Here is a 22,485-nt window from a genome sequence, read left to right as displayed (position 1 = left end):
TTTGATTTTTAAACCGACGGCCAAGACAACCTTCACCTTTCACCTTAGAACCACCACGATCAAATCAACGACCACCTTCACCATGATCAACCCAACCATTCGAACACCCTTTTAGTTTGTTACTACTATTCGGTTCGTTCAACACACACACATATCAATCTATATCTCTCTGTATTATATTTATATTATTATTATTATTATTATTATTATTATTATTATTATTATTATTATTATTATTATTATTATTATTATTATTATTATTATTATTATTATTAATCCTAATATTATTATTAGTAGTATATATACATAAAATACTACGACGAGGTCATGAGCGTGTCACTTTCAAAATGGATTTTCATACGGGATAAAGCTAAGGAAACTATGGGTTATAGCTATGGAGGTTGTGGGTAATATTCATGGGTATTGTTCGCAAGTCAAACCTAGTGTTTATCATCTCTGTTGTGTCTACATACTTTCTTATAATATTGAATCTCAATATTGATACGTAAGCACTCATATCTTATCTTTTATATATTAATAATGTATCCATGTCTAGTGCTCGAGTATATATGTTTATGCATGCTTGTATGCTAAATTTTGTCGTTAAACAGTTTATGATGAATCACGAATTAAATACATATATTACTAATAAAAGGTATATGATATGCATGTTTTTGGAAAGCTGGCGAAAAATCAATAACTTTTCATTTAGAAATCGCGTAATTTCGGTGAACGAATCAAAAGATATGATCAACTGAATTATGATTGACGTTAATTGGAATTGCTTTTGAATCTGCAATTAATATTTAAACAATTTGTTTGTAAGTTTGATAAATTGGATTTTTGAATATTACCAACCGAGTAAATGAATCCTTATATAAGGCACGTCTCGTTTTGTTAAACTATTGTCAAAATTGACTTTTTGAAATGACTTTGGATAACTTTTGTATGTCGATCTCGAGCATTAGGATTGTGATACACTATGACCTGACCTAGCTTGATAGACATTTATTGACCAACATATGTTCTCTAGGTTGAGATCTACGGTTATTTGGTAATCCGAGTTTCGGTCACATTTTGGTGAACGACTTTATATGCTGCTAAGGTGAGTTTCATTTGCTCCCTTTTTAAATGCTTTAAATATTTTGGGCTGAGAATACATGCAATTTATTTTAAACGCAATGGATACAAGTACATACTTAATTCTACACTGAGTTTGAACCGAAAATCCCTTAGCTTTGGTAACTAGTAACTGCCAGTTATAAGAACTGGTGGGCGCGAGTAGTAGTATATGGATCCATAGGGCTTGATATCCCCGTCCGAGCTAGAGCACTAGCCTTTTAACGGGCGTATGCTATTTGAGAAGCATATACGTTGGTTTGCGTGTATTATTAAGATGATTATACAAAGGGTATAAATTATATATACGTTAAGTTTAGTTACCAGGGTGCTCAATTTCGTATAATATTTTGATAAACGTTTCGGATGAAACAACTGAAATCTTGTGATCCACCTTTATATACAGATTATGCGCAACATTAAAACTATGAACTCACCAACCTTTGTGTTGACACTTTTAAGCATGTTTATTCTCAGGTTTCTAGAAGTCTTCCGCTGTTTGCTTATATGTTATACAAGCTAAGTGCAAGGAGTCTTACATGGCATATTTTTCGAGGAAACGTTGCATTCACCAAATCATCACCATGTATCTTATTTTGACTGCATTGTCAACGGAAGTACTATTGTAAACTATTATTACGATGATTGTCTATATGTAGAAATCATCAGATGTCGAAAATCTTTGATTTAAATTTACATTTATGGTGTGCCTTTTCAAAAGAATGCAATGTTTACAAAACGTATCATATAGAGGTCAAATACCTCGCAATGAAATCGATGAATGATGTGTTCGACCATATGGATTTGGAGCGATCGTAACAGTTGGTATCAGAGCGTTGGTCCTAGTGAACCAGGTTTTGCATAAGTGTGTCTAACTGATAGTTGTTAGGATGCATTAGTAAGTCTGGACTTCGACTGTGTCTGCATGTCAAGAGTTTTGCTTATCATTTCTTGTCAAAAATTACCTGTCTATCATCTTAAGTCTAAACGCGTCTTATTGCATTAATTGCATAGATAGTGCATAGACAAAATTCATATCTTGGCATATCTATTACAGTAAACTTTGACTGCCATCTTCCAAAAATTTCTCCGTAATTTACGGGATTTTGGTATTATATATACATATGTAAATTATGTATTGAAGAGTACCAATCTAAATTCTATAATCTATTTCATATCAAAAATCATCTATCTAATTATACAAGATAGATTCCGTATCTAGTTCGAATTTCTTAAATTCCGACAGCTATTCCGATATGGATATTCACATGAACTCTGAAGAAAGTGTAACCGGAATGGATCAACCAATCAGCCATCACCTATTCTGGATGAATTGGGGATGGGTTCGTAGTCTACTTAATCATTGGAGACAAGAAGAAGGTGATCCCTTCCATCCACCACATTGCCCTCTTGGCGAAGAACCTGTTCGAGACACCATTTTCTCTCTCATTTCCAGAGTATCTCGTCACGATAATATACTATCTCAAATTATGGATCTTATTCATCCGCTCGTCCGAACTGCCAATCATCCGGGGGTAGTAGAAGAAGTCAACGAGCTTCGTGCCCGGGTAGTGGCTTTGGAGAATATGGTGCAAGGGTTACGAACACCGACAACAACACCAACAGTACCATTGCCACCACCAACAACATCCGCATCGTAAACCTCAACTTCACAATCTGTTCCACGGGCATCAACGTCATACGCACCGTATTTACCAAGAAATACCAGCAACAATAACCGATGAAGTATTAACTCATTTCCCCTGAAGAAATTTTATGTATATTTAATATATATGAATTTTGAAATCAAAATAAATCTTTTCGTACTAAGCTATTACATGTGAATCTTAACTAGTAGGTACTACTCGGTTAGTTCATATTACTAATATGCGATGATGTACATCCTTCCTTAACAACTTAACCATTGTTAACTACAATCTATGTTTCAACCCAATGAATTTCATTTCATAATAAACCAAGTGTATTATTCAATTACCTAATTGATTTTACATTTTCATTTTCGATGTACTCGAAATTTTCCAGAAAACATCTTCTGTTCCTTGTAAGATTCACAAAAAAAAAAAATTCCACGAGCATCAACATCCTTCACCGAGGAATATCAATAAGAATAAATAATGAAGTATTGATTTCATTAGTGAAATACTCCGCGAAGATTATGTAATCTCTAATGTTTTAGAGATTATTCATTTCTAATTCAAGCCAAAAATCAAATGAGCTTAATACGATATTAACTCATTAAATCTGTATTACATCCGAAGAAAATATACATACATATATTTTCATAAAAACGGTAATAAAAATTCTTTTGTACAAAGTATTAATTGTGAAATCTTTAACGGGTAGGTAATACTCGGGAAATATATAAGTTCACAATTAATATGTTATACTGTACATTCTTCAACTTTGATTCAAAAATTATTAACAATGCTCACAACGATATACAATCATTTTCATACAAATTCAATTACATATTCCGATATTGACGGATCAGAATCCAAGTCATAACTCTGAACCGGTGAAATCATTCTTAGATCTCTACATCTTTCAAAGCTATACTTTGACTTCAAAACTGTAAAAGATCCTTTAGTATTGTTTTTACCAAAAATAACCTTGCAATTACTTTTCAAAGTATCCAGTATTATCAACCATTCAACCAGTCAACGACAACCTTTCAGACTTGAAACTTTGGTATATACGTTTTTGTTACCGGGGAACCTTTTATATTCCACCACATTAACAGTAAATTTACCAACAACTTCATTGATCCTTGACCCTCTGAAAAATCATTATAATCATTGAAACCCTATCATGTACTCGTCTGCATCTTCTAACGATAATTGTCATATCAATACTGGGAATTAGCAATCAGTATTTCTAATTTCGCAGCAATTCTACGCCAACAGTTATATATAAACATATAATGTCTATCTCCTAGACTTACTTACTCCGAATGTGAAGTTTCTGAAAAAACACCCCAAACTGCAAAACTAGTTCTCCGAATTTTGGAAAAATGCTGATGAAGCAGCAAAAATTGTAAACGACCTTAACAGTCAAAAGTTTGATGATAAAGAATAGTATGGTGGTAAAGATGAGAAAAAGAGAAGATTTGAAACTGGAAAACGGATTGAGCAAACCATGAAGGAGGCTGTGGACAAATCACAAGGACGAAATCTACCTTTAAAGGATCCAAATGATTCAGTGTCTGCTAAAATCGTTAGCAAACACCTTACTCCTCATTCTAAACCTTCACAGACAGATTTTCCGCATCATCCTCTGATATTAGAAATTCTAAGATATCATTGTATCTTTCATTATAAATATCCTCGATATTTCTGGAGATATCTTCATACCTATTCTTATCGGAAATCATTCATATCTTCACACCATCTGTGTTACATCATAAAAGAAACTATTTTAGTTTCTAAAATCTAAAAAATTAAAAAAAAAATGGATGTTTTGAAGTAATGTTGGGAACTGAAGCATAAGTTAGTATAATATAATGACACTTGATCAACGTAATTATATTATAGTAAGTCATGCTGAGTTTCTAATGAAACGTGATAAAGGTTCACTGATCACACCCTCATCATGAACCATGTTACATAACTCTTTCATTCTATTTAATCTCTAAATATATCAAGAAAATACGTTTCTTGATGATTCGGTCTTTTCCAGATATTCTGGTAATTTGACAAATCAAGATCGTGTCATTACAATTTCTTTCTTAGAACATTAACTATGTTCATTCCGAAATGTATAGCTACGAATTCTGGACCATTATTCGCTTGACTTGAAGTCGGGAAGGAAAAATGAAAGAATGGAGCTCCTAAATATAAGGGAAAATATAAAGCCCGACAACAACACATAAATTACAAACCGTGCATATCGATACGTATTGCAACGTAAAGGCACGGGAGAATTAAAAACACTATAACCCCAAGGTAATAGTAAAAGTAAATAAATTCCTCCGGTGGTAGATGAAAAAGAAGAATGACAGATATGAAAGTTAGGAGTATATCAAGAATCAGAACTGGATGAAGCATTTTCACAATCTATTAAGAAGTATGAAATAAAGAAGAAGATTATAGGAGTGGTGAAAATAAATGGAACGGAAGAAGTCAATTTATAGCAAAATATCAGACATAGCAATAGAGGTAGATTATGCATTCAATCAAAGGAAATCTTAATTTCCTTAATTCCAGAAGAATCAAATCTTATTTAGATTATGAAGATTTTCTATTCCTTAAATTCCGAAATCAATTGTTACTACGTCAAGAGATAAGACAAATCTCTATTCTCCATTTCACTCTATTACGATAACTTCCCTCATACGCTTCAAGTAATCGAATTATTTTATCCATATTATTGAATGGTGATAAAACTCTATTTATCAACTCATATTCATCATGAAAACATTTTTATTGTTAGCCATGACGACCTCACTCAAATTTCGGGATGAAATTTCTTTAACGGGTAGGTACTGTGATGACCCGGAAAATTTTGACTTATTTAAACCAATTCTCTATATGATTTAATATTTTCGACATGATATGCAATGAATTTTGACAAGTTTTAAAACTTTTGAAAATGATTTTTTTATATAACGGTTGACCACCCTGTTTGTCCAACGATTCACGAACGTCATAACATGTATTATATACATATTTTAATAAATATAAGAGTTTTCGATATATACGGAATCATGCGAATAATATTTATATACGAAATGATTAAAAATTTACTATTAAACGATGCTATTTCAAATTAAAAATTTTACGTATTAATTCATTTTATTTTTATGATATAATTTTTGTATATTTTTTTAAGAAACGAAGTTAAATTAATAATGTACAATTTGTAAAGCACAACGTACAACGTGTAGCTTAAATAGTTGAATTTAAATTAATTCATTTACTATTCACATGAAAACGACATGATGGAAGTTATTAATTATAAGTTACATAGAATACCCCTGAAGTATTTAATAAATACGACTTTTTAAAATTTTAATATTATTATATTATTTTATTATAATTATTATATTATATTTATATTATATATATTATATTTAATCATGTCGACATATAAGAATCCAAAACCTCGGCATTACTATTTGAATTTGATTTACTTTTCAATTCATACTTGCACGTTCTTTTAATTCTTTAATATAAAATTACTATATTATATATTATATAAGTACATGTATATGCAAATATATGATCCACCAGTTTATATTATTACTTCATGATTCATCTATCATCTCTGTCTCCCATCTCAACCTTCAACACCACATAAGAACCATCACCACCTCACTTCCTTTTGATTTTTAAACCAACGGCCAAGACAACCTTCACCTTTCACCTTAGAACCACCACGGTCAAATCAACGGCCACCTTTACCATGATCAACCCAACCATTCGAACACCCTTTTAGTTTGTTACTACTATTCGGTTCGTTCAACACACACACATATCAATCTATATCTCTCTGTATTATATTTATATTATTATTATTATTATTATTATTATTATTATTATTATTATTATTATTATTATTATTATTATTATTATTATTATTATTATTATTAATCCTAATATTATTATTAGTAGTATATATACATAAAATACTACGACGAGTTCATGAGCGTGTCACTTTCAAAATGGGTTTTCATACGGGATAAGGCTAAGGAAACTATGGGTTATAGCTATGGAGGTTATGGATAATATTCATGGGTATTGTTCGCAAGTCAAACCTAGTGTTTATCATCTCTGTTGAGTCTACATACTTTCTTACAATATTTAATCTCAATATTGATACGTAAGCACTCATATCTTATCTTTTATATATTAATAATGTATCCATGTCTAGTGCTCGAGTATATATGTTTATGCATGCTTGTATGCTAAATTTCGTCGTTAAACAGTTTATGATGAATCACGAATTAAATACATATATTACTGATAAAAGGTATATGATATGCATGTTTTTGGAAAGCTGGCGAAAAATCAATAACTTTTCATTTAGAAATCACGTAATTTCGGTGAACGAATCAAAAGATATGATCAACTGAATTATGATTGACGTTAATTGGAATTGCTTTTGAATCTGCAATTAATATTTAAAAAACTTGTTTGTAAGATTGATAAATTGGATTTTTGAATATTACCAACCGAGTAAATGAATCCTTATATAAGGTACGTCTCGTTTTGTTAAACTATTGTCAAAATTGACTTTTTGAAACGACTTTGGATAACTTTTGTATGTCGATCTCGAGCATTAGGATTGTGATACACTATGACCTGACCTAGCTTGATAGACATTTATTGACCAACATATGTTCTCTAGGTTGAGATCTACGGTTATTTGGTAATCCGAGTTTCGGTCACATTTTGGTGAACGACTTTATATGCTGCTAAGGTGAGTTTCATTTGCTCCCTTTTTAAATGCTTTAAATATTTTGGGCTGAGAATACATGCAATTTATTTTAAACGCAATGGATACAAGTACATACTTAATTCTACACTGAGTTTGAACCGAAAATCTCTTAGCTTTGGTAACTAGTAACTGCCAGTTATAAGAACTGGTGGGCGCGAGTAGTAGTATATGGATCCATAGGGCTTGATATCCCCGTCCGAGCTAGAGCACTAGCCTTTTAACGGACGTATTCTATTTGAGAAGCGTACACCTTGGTTTGCGTGTATTATTAAGATGATTATACAAAGGGTATAAATTATATATAAGTTAAGTTTAGTTACCAGGGTGCTCAATTTCGTAGAATATTTTGATAAACGTTTCGGATGAAACAACTGAAATCTTGTGATCCACCTTTATATACAGATTATGCGCAACATTAAAACTATGAACTCACAAACCTTTGTGTTGACACTTTTAAGCATGTTTATTCTCAGGTTTCTAGAAGTCTTCCGCTGTTTGCTTATATGTTATACAAGCTATGTGCATGGAGTCTTACATGGCATATTTTTCGAGGAAACGTTGCATTCACCAAATCATCACCATGTATCTTTTTTTGACTGCATTGTCAACGGAAGTACTATTGTAAACTATTATTACGGTGATTGTCTATATGTAGAAATCATCAGATGTCAAAAACCTTTGATTTAAATATACATTTATGGTGTGCCTTTTCAAAAGAATGCAATGTTTACAAAACGTATCATATAGAGGTCAAATACCTCGCAATGAAATCGATGAATGACGTGTTCGTCCATATGGATTTGGAGCAATCGTCACACGTCGAAAGTAACAGTTGAGGGCATGACCAGTGGTAGGAAATATTGTGTTTGTTCGAATTCTTCGTGTGTGGGTTTTTTTCATGCATTGGTATAACAAATCTTTAAAAGGATAAAGCTTCCTTGAAGTCCCCAAAAGTTGTTGGTTATAAGATTGTTGGAGATAAAGATGGTGGTAGCCGTGTTTCCAAATGATCGAAGTTTAATAAGGATATGGGGATCATCGACGATTCATTGTGTCTACATGATAATGTGGATGATTTTGATTTTGCGGAAGCAATTCAAAATCTCTTTAAATACACTCAAGAAACCGAGCTCGGTTCGAAGGTCTTGGATGGCGGTGTATGTGTTCTGGACTTTTTTTTTAAAATGGTAATAATTTTAAACCAACTTTCAAAACTGGAAAAAATGAAAAATTCGTTGCAGAAATGGTAAAACCGAAGTTTGGAACCTCGGTTTTGCCATTTCCGAAGTTTCAAACTTCGGTTTTGTGTGGTCTGTCAGTAGAAACCCTAAACCGAAGTTTGGAACTTCGGTTTTGAAGGCTTTTCAGCAAAACTGAAGCTTCAAACTTCGGTTTTGCAGTCTGCATCGCCAGTCACAATTATGGACTGAAACCAGCAACCCTAGCCTCAATTATGGACTGAAACCTGCTAACCTATCATGTCAAAATCTGATTTATCATCTTTTTTCATTTATTTATATCACCCTTATCATGGACTCAAACACAAACATCACCAAGAACACAATTCAAGCATTTCAAAGTCAGTTTCAAACACCAACAACACAATTCAAACTAATCTTAATCAGTTTCATACATCAATAATTACAAAAATGTCTATAATTCGTCCATTCATGGTTCATTTTCTTTGGGGAGGGCAAATTTCATTCCAAAATGGTTGGCTTACTGGTGATAACACAACGATTAGAAGGAGTTTTGTGTTTGTGGCGACCCGACCAAAATCGTCATTGACGGCGTCGCTAACTGAGGTCCTGAAACGTGGTCGTAGTCCCTATATGAGACTCGTTTGACCAAAATTATGTCGCATTTATTTGAAAGGTACATGACTTGCAAAGTTTAGTTCACCAAACGGATCGACAACAAGTTTAAGTTTACAAAAGTCATAAAGTATAAATGAAATAACTTGCGACATAATTAGTTTAAAAATCACAGTTGCTATAAATAGCGTAAGTATGTAAACAATATGTTTGAATCCAAAGGTGCTATCACTAGCGTATGCATGTATGTATGCTTGACCCCAAGCAAGAAATCAGAGTGTATGCATGTATGCTCGACTCCAAGCAAGTATGAGTGTACGCGGAAGCATGTATCAAATAGCCAAGTATGAACCTGAGAAACATATAGAAAAACTGTCAACGAAAAACGTTGGTGAAATCATAGGTGTTTGTAAACGTTATTTTTGAACCACAAGATTTAGTATTCTCATAGTTGATTATCAAAATCGTTTGCATTCCAAAAGTATTGTTCGCGAGCACCCAATTATCAAGACTTAACGTTTCCTCCCATAGAACCCCATCACAATAGTGTTAGAACATACACTGTTTCTCAAAAATATATTTCATCCGTAGACGGTAGCGAACCGTCCGTAATGAGGGTTTGTCAAACCCGTATGGCCACACAATATAAGTTCTCGCTTACACCCTGCAAGTGTAACTAATGATAATCGAATTGAGGATTTTTGTTCTAACTCGCTGTGGAATGTTTGTTTCCTTGTACTTGTGTTCAAAGTATAAAAGTATGTAGTATAAAACTGTATATGTTTCTCATCCCATAATTTAAAAGTATAAAAGTTGTTGAAAGATGGGACTATGATCTCACCTCGAGTGCACGAGTATAAAGTACTTCACAAAGTAAACGTGTGCATGATAGTTGCTTAGCCTTGACCTAAACAAATAAGTTGTATCAATTAACCGGTTACGACACAAGGTCGGGTGAAATGTGTTCAATTAGTCCTATGGCTCGTTATGACTCGAATAGTATAGCATGTGAATCACGTTGTCAAGTTTCATGCAAGAATCAAGTATAAAAGCATGTTAGAACGATTGTATAAAAGTTTGGTTAAGTTTGACTAAAAGTCAAACTTGGTCAAAGTCAACGAAAAAGTCAACACGTTCGGGTCGGGTCCCGAACTATTTTTCTGAGGTTTTTAATCATATATGAGCATGTTAGAACAAGTTTCATGTGAATCGGAGGTCCGTAGTATGCCAAACATTTTTCGTATTTTGGACATGGAGGTCAGAACCTGACCACGGCATATGCCGCGCCGCGGCCAGAGGTGTCGCGCCGCGACATTAGGCGTGGCCTGGTACCTGGTCAGTTTCAAATGTTCAAGTCTTGGTCAAAACTTCAAACAACCATAAAACGCAAACCGTAAACAACTAGAAGGCGTATCTTATACCGTTGGAAAGCTCTTTTGACAAGGAACACAACTAAACATGTATCATCAATCAAAAACATCATTTTCAACAACCGATTTCTCGTCAAGTGATCAATAAAAGTCTACTTTCAAATTTTCAAGTTCATCAAATGCATTTTGAGTTTCGGAAATCCAATTCTCACATATGATATGCCGTTTTGAAGGTAATGAGGCATACATTACAACTAAACACTAACAATTAACATTCCATGGCATTCAAGCATCCAAAAATTCATGTCAAGAACCATCAACCCTAGTCAAACATCTCAAAATCAATAATCATGCTTTTGAAGTTTTCTTAATCAACCTACGCATCACAACGAAGCTAGTGATACTAGTAACACAATTAAAACATGAACTTTGACAATTTAACAACATTAACTCATCCAAAATCAAAGATTTAGCACACCCATTTCAAATGTTCAAACTAGTTACTCAAAACAACGAATCGAGCAAACAAAACATATATTCATGTTATACACGAGCCATAGACACTAACTAACACCATTTCAAGTCAAAAACATGAATTTAGAGAAAATCTAGAGTTTTAGAATTGTTACCCAAAAGAGATGAAGTTGGTATCAAATTGTAGATGATGAAGAGAGGATTCCAAATATGTAATTTGTTTTGTTGCTAGCTCCCTAAACCGAATTTAGATGATGATTTTGTGTTTGAGGTTGTGAGAGAATAAAAATGGAAGTAATGAAATGGGGAGGTTGGAATGAATGGGGGAGGGTGAAGGTTGACTAGTTGACCTAGTCATCTCTTTGCCCTCTTGGCAAGTTTAGTCCCTTAAGTTTCAAAGCGGGTGCGGGAATTAACCAAACGAATATTTTAAAAACGCTCAAGTAAACGAGTGATGTTATAATTAAATAACGAGAATATTATGAACGTTCGTCAACGGAAACTACGAATTTAAATAACGAAGGATATTATTAAAAAAAAAAAAAGACAGTGTTAAAAATAAATTTAACGAAAAAACGCGGGATGTTACATTACCTACACCTTAAAAGAAATTTCGTCCCGAAATTTAGTTGGAAGTAGTCGTTGTTTCTTCCTCGAGATCTTGCGTTGTCGGTTCTACGAATAAGTGAAGGTACTCCCTCGGGTATTTCAACGAACTTCGACAGTCGCGATTTTACGTTGGTTTAAAGTTTTGTTCCACGATTTATAGTTTCACCAACGTTACCTCCTTGGAAGTGAGGTTTATCGTTGATAGTAAGTTCATCGAAGAGGATAACAAGTTCTTGTCTCGCAAGACACGCCTTTAAGTTTGATACACAGAATGTAGGATGAACGGAATTTGTTTGAGTCGGAAGTTCGAAGCGGTAAGCAATGGGCACAACACACCCCAAAATTTCAAAAGGACTAAAAACATCGCGGATATAGCTTTCTACGTTTCCGAAATGGACTACACCTTTTCAAGGTGCGACTTTTAACGTCACGTGATTTTCCACATGGAATTTAAAAACTTTACGTCTAACAGTGGCATAGCTCCTATGGCGACTACGGTCGTCTCGAGCCCTTCTGAGGTTAAAGAAGTTTCTTGGTTGTTCCATGAATTAGCTCGGGTTCGGTGGTTTGATTATCATTAACTTGGTTCTACAAAAGGAGAATGACGTTTCCGGTTACATAAGATTTCAAAAGGTCTGACGTTAAGACTTGAATGATAACCATCGGCGTAAGAGAATTTAGTAAAGGCAATGACTTTTCTCAAGAAATTTTGAAGTCGATAACACGAATTCGTTTTATGATTTCCAAGGTTTGAATCGTATGTTTGTTTGGCCCTTCGAGATGCGTTGATGTGTTGTACTCATGTTTAAACGTGGTCCCGAGGCTTTTCGAAAAGCACTCCGAAATCTAGAAGTGAAACAAGAATCTCGATCTGAAATGAGGTACATTTCTGTAAGGTATGTTTGAACGGGTACATCAGGACTCGAAAACGTTAGTTAGAACAAATTTCTCAAGAAATTTGCGTCGCGAAAGATTTATCTGTTTCCAAAAACGTTTGTCGGAGCAAGTTCTCATCGGTCTCTGAAAACGTTCGTCGGGGCTATTCACCCTCGAGGCGAGTACTAGTATAACGTGAAGAGTCTATCTCTCCATTGAAAATTTAGAATCAAAGATTTCCTTATACGGAAGTACGAGTGTAATACGAGAGAAGTTTCCACCTCGGTGTGAGCATAACAGGTATATTGTAGTTCGTTGATAAAACTGTGCGAGGACGAGATAGTATTCATGTATAACGTATGTTTGAAGTTGAAAGAATTCGTCATTCATTCGGAAGCATAAATATGGTTCGACAATATTCGAAGGTGTGTCCCCGGTATGGTTGTTGTCAGTACTTTTGGAGTTTTCAGATGTCCAAACATGAATAGATGAAGTCATGTACATGGCACATGGTGGTGTTTAGGTTGATCGAGTCTAACCACCATCACGTGTCACTAGAACTTTGGTATGTCTTACCGTAATATAACCACGTTGATCGAGTGTCGTTATATTACGCTAACTCATACCTCCATTCCCACATCACTCCATAACATCAAGTTCGTGTAACTGTGAAGATCTAGAATGAACAAAGTGTAACGACGTCTCAAACGTGACTCGTATTAAATCGAAAGAATTTCTGCAATTCTAAAGAAGCGTTCCCCGAGGGAAGTGTATAAATGTTTGTTCACGTCAATGCGGTTCGAGTCAGACAATAACGTATTCAGGTATGAAAAGAGTAACGAGTCATGATAATGAGTAGTACGCAACCGTAGTGATAAATAGTGATGGCGATACTCATCTAGAGTGGTGGTGGTAACTTTACAACACTCGTGGATAGTACGCTGAGACGGGGTGGATAACAACCAAGGAGTCAGAATTCCCGAACTAGAGTGACTAACGAAGTCGTGGTCATCCGTACGCGTATAAACCTTGAATTCACGTGTGTTACCAAAAAGTGGCGGAATACGAGTTCGTATGATGAAGGTTGGGTACCGTTAAAAAGTTTGCCTAAGAATGATTCAAGTATAATGCACAAGTAGTCAAGTAAGTGCTATCTATAGCAATGTATGTCAGAATGCAATGGCTAACTATCCGGTTGTAGTCTAGATTCACTAATGCGTCCCAACGACTCTGTCAGACACACTAATGCACATCCTAGTTCCCTACAACCAACGCTCTAATACCATCTGTAGCGACAGATGGGGTAGAAACCCACCCAGTGCCTTTCCAGCTAACCGCTTGGTGACCACTTAGTGTACCTCAGACACTGATTTTACGGCCCGCATTTCTGCCAAACTGCCAACCCTCAAATTCCAAGGGATCGCAAGGGGTAAGAGCCAATGCCTCGTCACAGGTAACACTGTGAGAACCCCCTCTACGATTAACCCGCCAAAAAGCATAGTCCGTATGAGTGCCCGGCCTAACAGCCGGCGCGCGTGACTACCTTTACGGCTAAGGTTAAACCAGCTCTGATACCATCTGTGGCGACCCGACCAAAATCGTCATTGACGGCGTCGCTAACTGAGGTCCCGAAACGTGGTCGTAGTCCCTATATGAGACTCGTTTGACCAAAATTATGTCGCATTTATTTGAAAGGTACATGACTTGCAAAGTTTAGTTCACCAAACGGATCGACAACAAGTTTAAGTTTACAAAAGTCATAAAGTATAAATGAAATAACTTGCGACATAATTAGTTTAAAAATCACAGTTGCTATAAATAGCGTAAGTATGTAAACAATATGTTTGAATCCAAAGGTGCTATCACTAGCGTATGCATGTATGTATGCTTGACCCCAAGCAAGAAATCAGAGTGTATGCATGTATGCTCGACTCCAAGCAAGTATGAGTGTACGCGGAAGCATGTATCAAATAGCCAAGTATGAACCTGAGAAACATATAGAAAAACTGTCAACGAAAAACGTTGGTGAAATCATAGGTGTTTGTAAACGTTGTTTTTGAACCACAAGATTTAGTATTCCCATAGTTGATTATCAAAATCGTTTGCATTCCAAAAGTATTGTTCGCGAGCACCCAATTATCAAGACTTAACGTTTCCTCCCATAGAACCCCATCACAATAGTGTTAGAACATACACTGTTTCTCGAAAATATATTTCATCCGTAGACGGTAGCGAACCGTCCGTAATGAGGGTTTGTCAAACCCGTATGGCCACACAATATAAGTTCTCGCTTACACCCTGCAAGTGTAACTAATGATAATCGAATTGAGGATTTTTGTTCTAACTCGCTGTGGAATGTTTGTTTCCTTGTACTTGTGTTCAAAGTATAAAAGTATGTAGTATAAAACTGTATATGTTTCTCATCCCATAATTTAAAAGTATAAAAGTTGTTGAAAGATGGGACTATGATCTCACCTCGAGTGCACGAGTATAAAAGTACTTCACAAAGTAAACGTGTGCATGATAGTTGCTTAGCCTTGACCTAAACAAATAAGTTGTATCAATTAACCGGTTACGACACAAGGTCGGGTGAAATGTGTTCAATTAGTCCTATGGCTCGTTATGACTCGAATAGTATAGCATGTGAATCACGTTGTCAAGTTTCATGCAAGAATCAAGTATAAAAGCATGTTAGAACGATTGTATAAAAGTTTGGTTAAGTTTGACTAAAAGTCAAACTTGGTCAAAGTCAACGAAAAAGTCAACACGTTCGGGTCGGGTCCCGAACTATTTTTCTGAGGTTTTTAACCATATATGAGCATGTCAGAACAAGTTTCATGTGAATCGGAGGTCCGTAGTATGCCAAACATTTTTCGTATTTTGGACATGGAGGTCAGAACCTGACCACGGCATATGCCGCGCCGCGGCCAGAGGTGTCGCGCCGCGACATTAGGCGTGGCCTGGTACCTGGTCAGTTTCAAATGTTCAAGTCTTGGTCAAAACTTCAAACAACCATAAAACGCAAACCGTAAAACAACTAGAAGGCGTATCTTATACCGTTGGAAAGCTCTTTTGACAAGGAACACAACTAAACATGTATCATCAATCAAAAACATCATTTTCAACAACCGATTTCTCGTCAAGTGATCAATAAAAGTCTACTTTCAAATTTTCAAGTTCATCAAATGCATTTTGAGTTTCGGAAATCCAATTCTCACATATGATATGCCGTTTTGAAGGTAATGAGGCATACATTACAACTAAACACTAACAATTAACATTCCATGGCATTCAAGCATCCAAAAATTCATGTCAAGAACCATCAACCCTAGTCAAACATCTCAAAATCAATAATCATGCTTTTGAAGTTTTCTTAATCAACCTACGCATCAAAACGAAGCTAGTGATACTAGTAACACAATTAAAACATGAACTTTGACAATTTAACAACATTAACTCTTCCAAAATCAAAGATTTAGCACACCCATTTCAAATGTTCAAACTAGTTACTCAAAACAACGAATCGAGCAAACAAAACATATATTCATGTTATACACGAGCCATAGACACTAACTAACACCATTTCAAGTCAAAAACACGAATTTAGAGAAAATCTAGAGTTTTAGAATTGTTACCCAAAAGAGATGAAGTTGGTATCAAATTGTAGAGGATGAAGAGAGGATTCCAAATATGTAATTTGTTTTGTTGCTAGCTCCCTAAACCGAATTTAGATGATGATTTTGTGTTTGAGGTTTTGAGAGAATAAAAATGGAAGTAATGAAATGGGGAGGTTGGAATGAATGGGGGAGGGTGAAGGTTGACTAGTTGACCTAGTCATCTCTTTGCCCTCTTGGCAAGTTTAGTCCCTTAAGTTTCAAAGCGGGTGCGGGAATTAACCAAACGAATATTTTAAAAACGCTCAAGTAAACGAGTGATGTTATAATTAAATAACGAGAATATTATGAACGTTCGTCAACGGAAACTACGAATTTAAATAACGAAGGATATTATTAAAAAAAAAAAAGACAGTGTTAAAAATAAATTTAACGGAAAAACGCGGGATGTTACAGTGTTGACAACCAAGGTTAACTGTATGCAGTTAAACTAAATGGCGTATAATTATGTAGGTGTGAGTCAAAGATCACACACGTTTAAAATGTTCTTTGGGTTCTTTTCAATGGAAATGAATGGAAAAGTGAACTTACTGATGATAACACTTTGGAAACAATATATTTTTATTCTCAGAATGATCCAAATTACGAGGCTCAAATTGAAATTCAGTTTGAGGAAGTTTTTTCAACCACCCAAGGTTCGGGTTATATTGATCTTATTCAAACTTTGGAGGGTGGTCCATCAACATCAAACTACCATTCAACAGTTGTTGAAGATGAACAAGAATGAAGAGACGAAGTAGAAAATGTAGTAGACCCAGATGATGGTATGTCTACTGCAACCGATGATACAGTTTCTGAATATAGCGTTGAAGATAATGTTTCGGGTGACGAAGGTAGAGAAGAGCAAGTGGAACCACAATTGGAGCCTACCCCAGTTTCACGTTTTGGGTTTGTTAATGAAGGTGAAGATAGTAATAGTTTTTCATACGATGACGACCAAGAAGCTTCATGGGTTTTTTATGATAAGGGGATCGGTATTATTTCCAAAGGAATGGTGTTTCAGAACAAATCCGAACTTATTTATGCTGTTCAAAAATGGAATATACACCATAATAGAGAAATAGTTGTTACACAAAGCAAGCCGGGTTATTGGCAAGCACATTGTAGAACAACTAGCTCAAGTTTTAAGGGTCTACAAGAAAGATACCATTGTGCCTGGAGTGTTAGTGGTTCGTCTCACAATCGATCTAAGGTATGGAAAATAACAAAATAGAAAGATGAACACACGTGTTATGGATACGTATCAGAAAACAACAATCGTTGTTTAACCTCCAGCTTAATTGCTACTGAAATTGAACATCAAATATGTGTGAACTTTGCTTATCCTGTTGCCAACATCCAAGCCCAAATAAAAAATACATGGCATGTGGATATCCGTTACGGCAAAGCATGGAATGCTAGGCGTATTGCAATCGAACGATTGTTTGGAACTTGGGAAAGTAACTTTATTCATTTACCAAATTATGTAAATGAATTAGTTACTACCAATCCAGACACAATTGTTGTGTTTGAAAATAGACCTGAAATTTATGAAGGTTTCGACACCTTTAAATTTGTGTTTTGGGCATTCGGTCCAGCCATTAAAGCGTTTAAACTGTGTATTCCAATTATTTACATCGATGGCACCCATTTGAAAGGTAGTTATAAGGGTAAACTGTTAACAGCGGTTGCCAAAAATTCTAACAATCAAATTTTACCTATTGCCTTTGCCCTAGTTGATGAAGAAAGTAACGAAAGTTGGTCTTGGTTTTTGCAAATGCTCCAAGAAAATGTTATTGGAAACGAAAAGTTGTGTGTCATCTCTGATCGACACCAAGGTATCTTACATACAATGGGTGCTCAAACATATGGTTGGGAACATAGGTACTGCTTGCGCCACATTCGTAGCAACTTGTTGAGCAAATACACTAAAGTGAAATCGCTCAAACACTTGTGTTGGACAGTCGGTTCAACAACAAATCAAATATTGTACAAGAATGCTTTGCGAGCCATCAAACAAGCTAGTGTTGAGGCTTGGCAATATTTGCAAGATGCTGATGTAGGCAAATGGACTGTGTATAGGGACAGTCAGAGGAGTCGTTGGGGTAACACAGCGACAAATATTGCTGAGTCCCTCAACAATGTGTTCCGTCATGCCCGAATGATTCCGATCAAAGCTTGTATCGAATATACATTTGATTACACCAGACAACACTTCTACAATCAAAGTAGAGAAGCAAGGCTATGTAATTCACCACTTTCGAAGTTCATGTTCAACGTCTTTAACGAACGGGCAAAAAGAGCTCAACGTTACAAAACAACATATTATCATGAAGAACAAGGTATCTACAAGGTTCATTCAACTTATCAAAGAAGTGGAGAAGGTGGAACTGATTACACAGTGGAGTTTAAAAAGAAAAGGTGTTCATGTGGTATTTGGCAACACCAAACATTACCTTGCTCTCATGCCATTTCCGTATGTAGCCATCTAAACGAGGATATAAATAAACAAATTAGTAAAAAGTATACAACTCCAACATGGAGAGAGCAATATAGCGATCATTTTAATCCATTAAGAGATGCGAGCTACTGGACACATATAGAATGAAAAATTATGGCCGATCCATCAAGATTGATTAAGCACAGGGGGCGGAAGCAATCAAAAGGTATGAAGAACCAGATGGATGAACGTGAAAAGCAAGCTCCAAAATGTGGTATATGCAGAACTGAAGGTCACAACAAGAATACTTGTCCACGTACTAGAAACCCATAGGTTTTCATTAGTAATTTGTTGTATTTAGTTTGTTTATTAGTTCGCAGTAATTGAACTATGAACACCAGACTCTCAATTAAACAATAAATAAGAATTATTAGTGCAAGAATTGAGAGAACACGATAATGAAATATAAAATTGATAATGTTGATCCTGCAAAGATACAAGTTCAAAGCAAACCATACGACCCTATTTATACAGATAAACACCAAATCTAAAGATTTGGTTTCCAAAATAACTTAGCTATAAATAAGGTAAAGATAAACTTAAAAACTAAACTAATATGAAAATAACTCTAAAGTTAATCTTCTGAAGATAAAACCGAATCAAAACAAATCTTCTTAAACTTTAAACATATCTCCAGAATATTCCTTAGCTTAGGCATCAAGAAATCTCAAACCATTAACTTCAGTAAACATCATAGTCTGCAACTTCAGACTCTAAATCTCCAGACTCTAGCATACTTTTGACTCATCAGATTTTCATTTTCCCAACAATCTCCCCCTATCTGATGATGTCAAAACAACCTGTACACCTAATTAACCACCTTAGCATACTTCTTTTTCGATAAGCTTACACTTGTTCTTCATGTGAGGAATTTTCTTCAACATGGTTAGCTTGCTATACAAGTGATTCAAAATTGAACCCTAAAAGGAAAAGTTTGCTCTGTCTCACATCTGGATAATAAACTGATTAACATCTCAATACTAGCCCCTTCAAACTGATCAACCCTAATCAACATCCTTTGATTTCCATTTGTCTTAAACATCAAACCATCCAAATACTCAACATACTTATCATCAACAAACTCTAAATGTTTAGGGACAACATACCTTTCAACATGTCCCTTAGCTCTTTTTTCTTTCATCTCTAGATCAAACATTCCACAAAACACCTCATAATTCTTAAAACTTATAAACCCTTCTTCAAACACCAAATGTACCAGCATATAAACTCTCTTCAACACTTCTTTCACAACAACTTGAACTCCTGCATACTCTTTGATACACACAGTTATGCCTTTCCACTCAAAAAAACCCAAACGAACAATTTGATTTATTTTAACTCTTAACCTCCTATCTGGTAAGTGTGTCATTGTTAGCAGTAGAGTTACACCTTCAAATTCAGATTTATCAACCTCAACCTTGACAACATCACCTTCATATCTTCTGAATCTAAATCTTTTGTTCATCTGAGCCCTTAGATCACCCTCTGTCCTTTGCATAGAAGCAACCACAACAGCACTAGAACTCCCCTGAATATCACCAACACCACCAACAACAACCATTTGAGTATCACCAACACCCCTATCAGTTATATTCTCCCCCTCAACCTGATGCTCCTCCTCAATTTGAGTCCTCTTAGATTGCTCCCCCTCAACACTTGCAAACCTGCATCTGCAGTACCTGCATCATCTGACCTTTTTTTTTTCTCCCCCTTTTTGACATCATCTAAAGGCAGAGAAGATATGACCTTCCAAATTTCAGTCTGTTAATTTTTGAGAGAACAAATATCAGAAGCAAACCCAGTAAAGCATTGTCTCAGTTCATCAACACCAACCATTCTTTTCTCCAGCTCAGCCAACCTGTGATTAATTTCTATAACAGACCCTGAACCACCTGTACTAGTCAACCCCTGCACATCCCCAACCAACCTCATTACCTCCATCAGCTCATCTTTTGAAATAAAATTATTATTAAAGTTAAGATTATTAATCTTAGACTGCACATCAGAGAGCTTGTCATCAAACTCCTTAGTCAACTTGGTCAAAGCCTGATGCAGGCCAACCATGGTGACTGGTGCCTCAGTCTGAGAAGTAGTGCCAGAAGATAAGGGTAGAGTTGGTATGTCCTCACAGCCTTCCTGTTATAAAGAAAGCTGATCTTTGAACATAGAAGATTTTGAGGCATGTATCTCACCCTGTGACATAAGTGTTGTAGTGACCCGAACTTTTCCATATTTATATATATTAATTGAGATTGATATTTACATGATTAAATGTTTCCAACATGTTAAGCAATCAAACTTGTTAAGACTTGATTAATTGAAATATGTTTCATATAGACAATTGACCACCCAAGTTGATCGGTGATTCACGAACGTTAAAACTTGTAAAAACTATTTGATGACATATATATGGATATATATATATAGTTAACATGATACTATGATAAGAAAACATATCATAAAGTATATTAACAATGAACTACATATGTAAAAACAAGACTACTAACTTAATGATTTTTAAACGAGACATATATGTAACGATTATCGTTGTAAAGACATTTAATGTATATATATCATATTAAGAGATATTCATACATGATAATATCATGATAATATAATAATTTAAAATCTCATTTGATATTATAAACATTGGGTTAACAACATTTAACAAGATCGTTAACCTAAAGGTTTCAAAACAACACTTACATGTAACGACTAACGATGACTTAACGACTCAGTTAAAATGTATATACATGTAGTGTTTTAATATGTATTTATACACTTTTGAAAGACTTCAATACACTTATCAAAATACTTCTACTTAACAAAAATGCTTACAATTACATCCTCGTTCAGTTTCATCAACAATTCTACTCGTATGCACCCGTATTCGTACTCGTACAATACACAGCTTTTAGATGTATGTACTATTGGTATATACACTCCAATGATCAGCTCTTAGCAGCCCATGTGAGTCACCTAACACATGTGGGAACCATCATTTGGCAACTAGCATGAAATATCTCATAAAATTACAAAAATATGAGTAATCATTCATGACTTATTTACATGAAAACAAAATTACATATCCTTTATATCTAATCCATACACCAACGACCAAAAACACCTACAAACACTTTCATTCTTCAATTTTATTCATCTAATTGATCTCTCTCAAGTTCTATCTTCAAGTTCTAAGTGTTCTTCATAAATTTCAAAAGTTCTAGTTTCATAAAATCAAGAATACTTTCAAGTTTGCTAGCTCACTTCCAATCTTGTAAGGTGATCATCCAACCTCAAGAAATCTTTGTTTCTTACAGTAGGTTATCATTCTAATACAAGGTAATAATCATATTCAAACTTTGGTTCAATTTCTATAACTATAACAATCTTATTTCAAGTGATGATCTTACTTGAACTTGTTTTCGTGTCATGATTTTGCTTCAAGAACTTTGAGCCATCCAAGGATCCATTGAAGCTAGATCCATTTTTCTCTTTTCCAGTAGGTTCATCCAAGGAACTTAAGGTAGTAATGATGTTCATAACATCATTCGATTCATACATATAAAGCTATCTTATTCGAAGGTTTAAACTTGTAATCACTAGAACATAGT

The 22,485-nt window shown here is 34.9% G+C and overlaps 1 protein-coding gene across 1 annotated transcript; it reads left to right on the top strand.

Annotated features, from left to right (window-relative positions):
* Window positions 1–17,158: 17,158 nt before the first annotated feature.
* Window positions 17,159–18,979, top strand: LOC139849961 (protein FAR1-RELATED SEQUENCE 7-like). Its single transcript, XM_071839568.1, has 2 exons — window positions 17,159–17,561; window positions 17,640–18,979. The coding sequence occupies exons 1-2, from the start codon at window positions 17,159–17,161 to the stop codon at window positions 18,977–18,979; spliced, it is 1,743 nt and encodes a 580-aa protein (XP_071695669.1).
* Window positions 18,980–22,485: the final 3,506 nt, after the last annotated feature.

This window comes from Rutidosis leptorrhynchoides, chromosome 5, assembly GCF_046630445.1.
Source record: "Rutidosis leptorrhynchoides isolate AG116_Rl617_1_P2 chromosome 5, CSIRO_AGI_Rlap_v1, whole genome shotgun sequence".
Classification (NCBI taxonomy): Eukaryota; Viridiplantae; Streptophyta; class Magnoliopsida; order Asterales; family Asteraceae; genus Rutidosis; species Rutidosis leptorrhynchoides.
This window is presented reverse-complemented; position numbering and strand designations above follow the sequence as displayed.

Bases quoted from the DNA above. Each gene is read 5' to 3' on its own strand.
- LOC139849961 (XM_071839568.1), top strand. From the start codon at position 17,159: ATGTCTACTGCAACCGATGATACAGTTTCTGAATATAGCGTTGAAGAT. The intron at 17,562-17,639 runs GTTCGTCTCACA...GATACGTATCAG, and splicing joins TTGTGCCTGGAGTGTTAGTG to AAAACAACAATCGTTGTTTA.